At 35.0% G+C, this 2,411-nt stretch overlaps 1 protein-coding gene across 1 annotated transcript; it reads right to left on the bottom strand.

The window, feature by feature from the left end:
* Positions 1-324: 324 nt before the first annotated feature.
* Positions 325-1,422, bottom strand: LOC116105085 (pentatricopeptide repeat-containing protein At5g39710-like). The gene is made up of 2 exons (XM_031391511.1): positions 1,047-1,422; positions 325-911 (listed from the first exon to the last, which is right to left on the bottom strand). The coding sequence occupies exons 1-2, from the start codon at positions 1,420-1,422 to the stop codon at positions 325-327; spliced, it is 963 nt and encodes a 320-aa protein (XP_031247371.1).
* Positions 1,423-2,411: the final 989 nt, after the last annotated feature.

The raw sequence follows: 2,411 nt of genomic DNA, 5'->3' as shown, positions 1-2,411 counted from the left end.
TTGAGAAACAGAAGCATTTGAAACACTATCAGGCCTAGATATTTGAGAATATCAATGAATGAAGTTAATCAGTTGCAACATACCATCGTCCAGTGAGCTTGAACAGATGAACTTGAGCAGCCACCATTATTGTCATAGTTGAAGTAAGAACCATTCAACAATTTCTCTTCTCAATCATCCCCATCAAATTCGAACAGATGAAAGTGTTTACCGTACCTTCTTCTTACCATAACCAAAATAGAGCATTTGGGCAGCTGGATGAACTTTTGCAGGATTCTGCTCTGAAATTTTTTTATTACTTGCTTAAGTTTTATCACGTAAACTTCAATTTTGCTTTTGGACCATAAATTTAGGAAGCTGGTTCAAACATTCACGATAATTTCCGGCCTTTATTAGTAATTGCATGACTAAGGACATTGTACATTCACTCGGCTTCACATTTCTCTCCGCCATCTTGTGAAGGAGTTCAACAACTTTTGGTATCTTATTATTCTTGAGGAAACCGAACATGAGCGTATTAAATGTGACTACATTTGGAGCACAACCCTTTTCCTCCATATATGATAACAACTCATTTGCCTTCTCTAGTTGTCCATTTTTACACAGCCCATTGATCAAAATACTGTATGTTACAACATCTGGCAGTAGGTTTCCATGAAGAGAAAATTTCTGAAATAGGCCCAAAGCAGTTTCGAATCTCCCTGTTTTACATAATCCATCAATGAGAGAATTCAAGCTTGTCAGGTCAATTGCAAATTTATTATCTACTAGAGTATAAAACATTTCCACCGCTTCCAAAACACATCCATTCTTGCAAAGTCCATCAATGAAAATGCTATATGTCCAGGAATTGGGAAAAGCACCGTTAAGTTGCATCACACCAACTAAATTCCGTGCATCTTTTACCTTAGCTTTAAGAAAAAGGCCAGTTAACAAAGAGTTATATGTAATCACATTAGGCCTAATTCCTTCTGAAATCATCCCTCAATAAAGCCTAAGAGCTTCGTTGACTTCTTTATTCTTGCAATACCAATTGATTAAAGTACTGTAGCAAACAACATCAGGTCTATACCCATTTCTAGTTATAGAATCAAACAACTCCCTTGCATCAATAATTCTATCTACCAAGCAATAACTATTCATTAAAATGCTGTAAGTATAGATATCAGGATCCACACCTCTTTGCATCATAAGTTCCAAAAATAATTGTCTAGCCTTCTCAACCAATCCAGCCTTGCAAAGACCATCAATTATAATATTATAAGTAACAACATTTGGCCTACAACTAACACCAGATTCTTCATTCCCCTTAGCCATTTCTTCATATAACTTAATGGCAACACTTAGGTTCCTTGTTTTACACAATCCATCAATCAAAGTCCCATAAGTAATCACAGTAGGCTTACAACCAATAGCAACCATTTTCTTAAACAATTCTATCGAGTCCATAATCTTTCTCTCTACACACAGACCTTTAATCAAACAATTAAAAGTCACAGCATCCGGGCTGAAACCCTTCTTCAAAATCTCCCCAAAAACGGCAAAACCATCAGAAACCCTTTCAATTTTACACAAGCAATTGATCAAAATATTCATTGACATAAAATCTGGAGACAACCCAGTTGAATCCAACAGCTTATAAAGCGAAATCACTTCATAATAATGCTTCTTCTTTGCAAGTGCAATAAACAAAGTAGTGAATGATGAAATTGGAGAAATGGGTTGCGAACTAATCATATAATAAAAAAAGTACAATGCTTCGTCAGAGTAAAGTTACTTGACCGACAATTTCCCATGAGGAATTTACCAAGTGAGGATCGTTCAAGGGGTTTTTCGAAAGAATACAAAACTTCATTTTTGGAGCTTGAAGTTGTGAGGCTGCGTAAATGAGCTAACAAAAACAATACATTAACTTTGAGAGACGGGTTTTGAGAGATTGAAGACGAGCGAAATGGGGATCTCCAAGCCATGTATGAAGAGTGTTTTTGTGGGTCGTTGTTACTAAGCAAGGTCATTGCAAAATGCAAATACATGAAGAGAAATGTTTTGACAAATCTCACAAACAACCTTTAAGTTTTTCAAAATGTTAAACCACCTTCATGATTTCGAAAATTGTTCACTTAGCACCCTGAAGGTTAAAAATTTAACTCCACGTTCAGATGCTTTTTGGTTTGAGGTGGTTTTCTACTAAATCCAAAATTATCTAGTTGATCAAACAAAATGCGGGGCAAATGATTAAAAGGCCATATTGGCTTTGAATTTAACTAAAAGGCCATCTAGTATTTTAGTCTTTACTAAATGACCTTATTTTTTATTAAGACAAACTAATGACAATTAAACACTAATCATGGCTTAATTATGATTAATGAAGTATTGTGTAATCTTTTAAAAATTATGTATGTCCCAAAAAA

This window comes from Pistacia vera, unplaced genomic scaffold (genome assembly GCF_008641045.1).
Source record: "Pistacia vera cultivar Batoury unplaced genomic scaffold, PisVer_v2 Contig492, whole genome shotgun sequence".
In the NCBI taxonomy this organism is placed as follows: Eukaryota; Viridiplantae; Streptophyta; class Magnoliopsida; order Sapindales; family Anacardiaceae; genus Pistacia; species Pistacia vera.
Note: the sequence above shows the minus strand (reverse complement) of the source record. Positions and strands in the feature narration are given on the sequence as shown.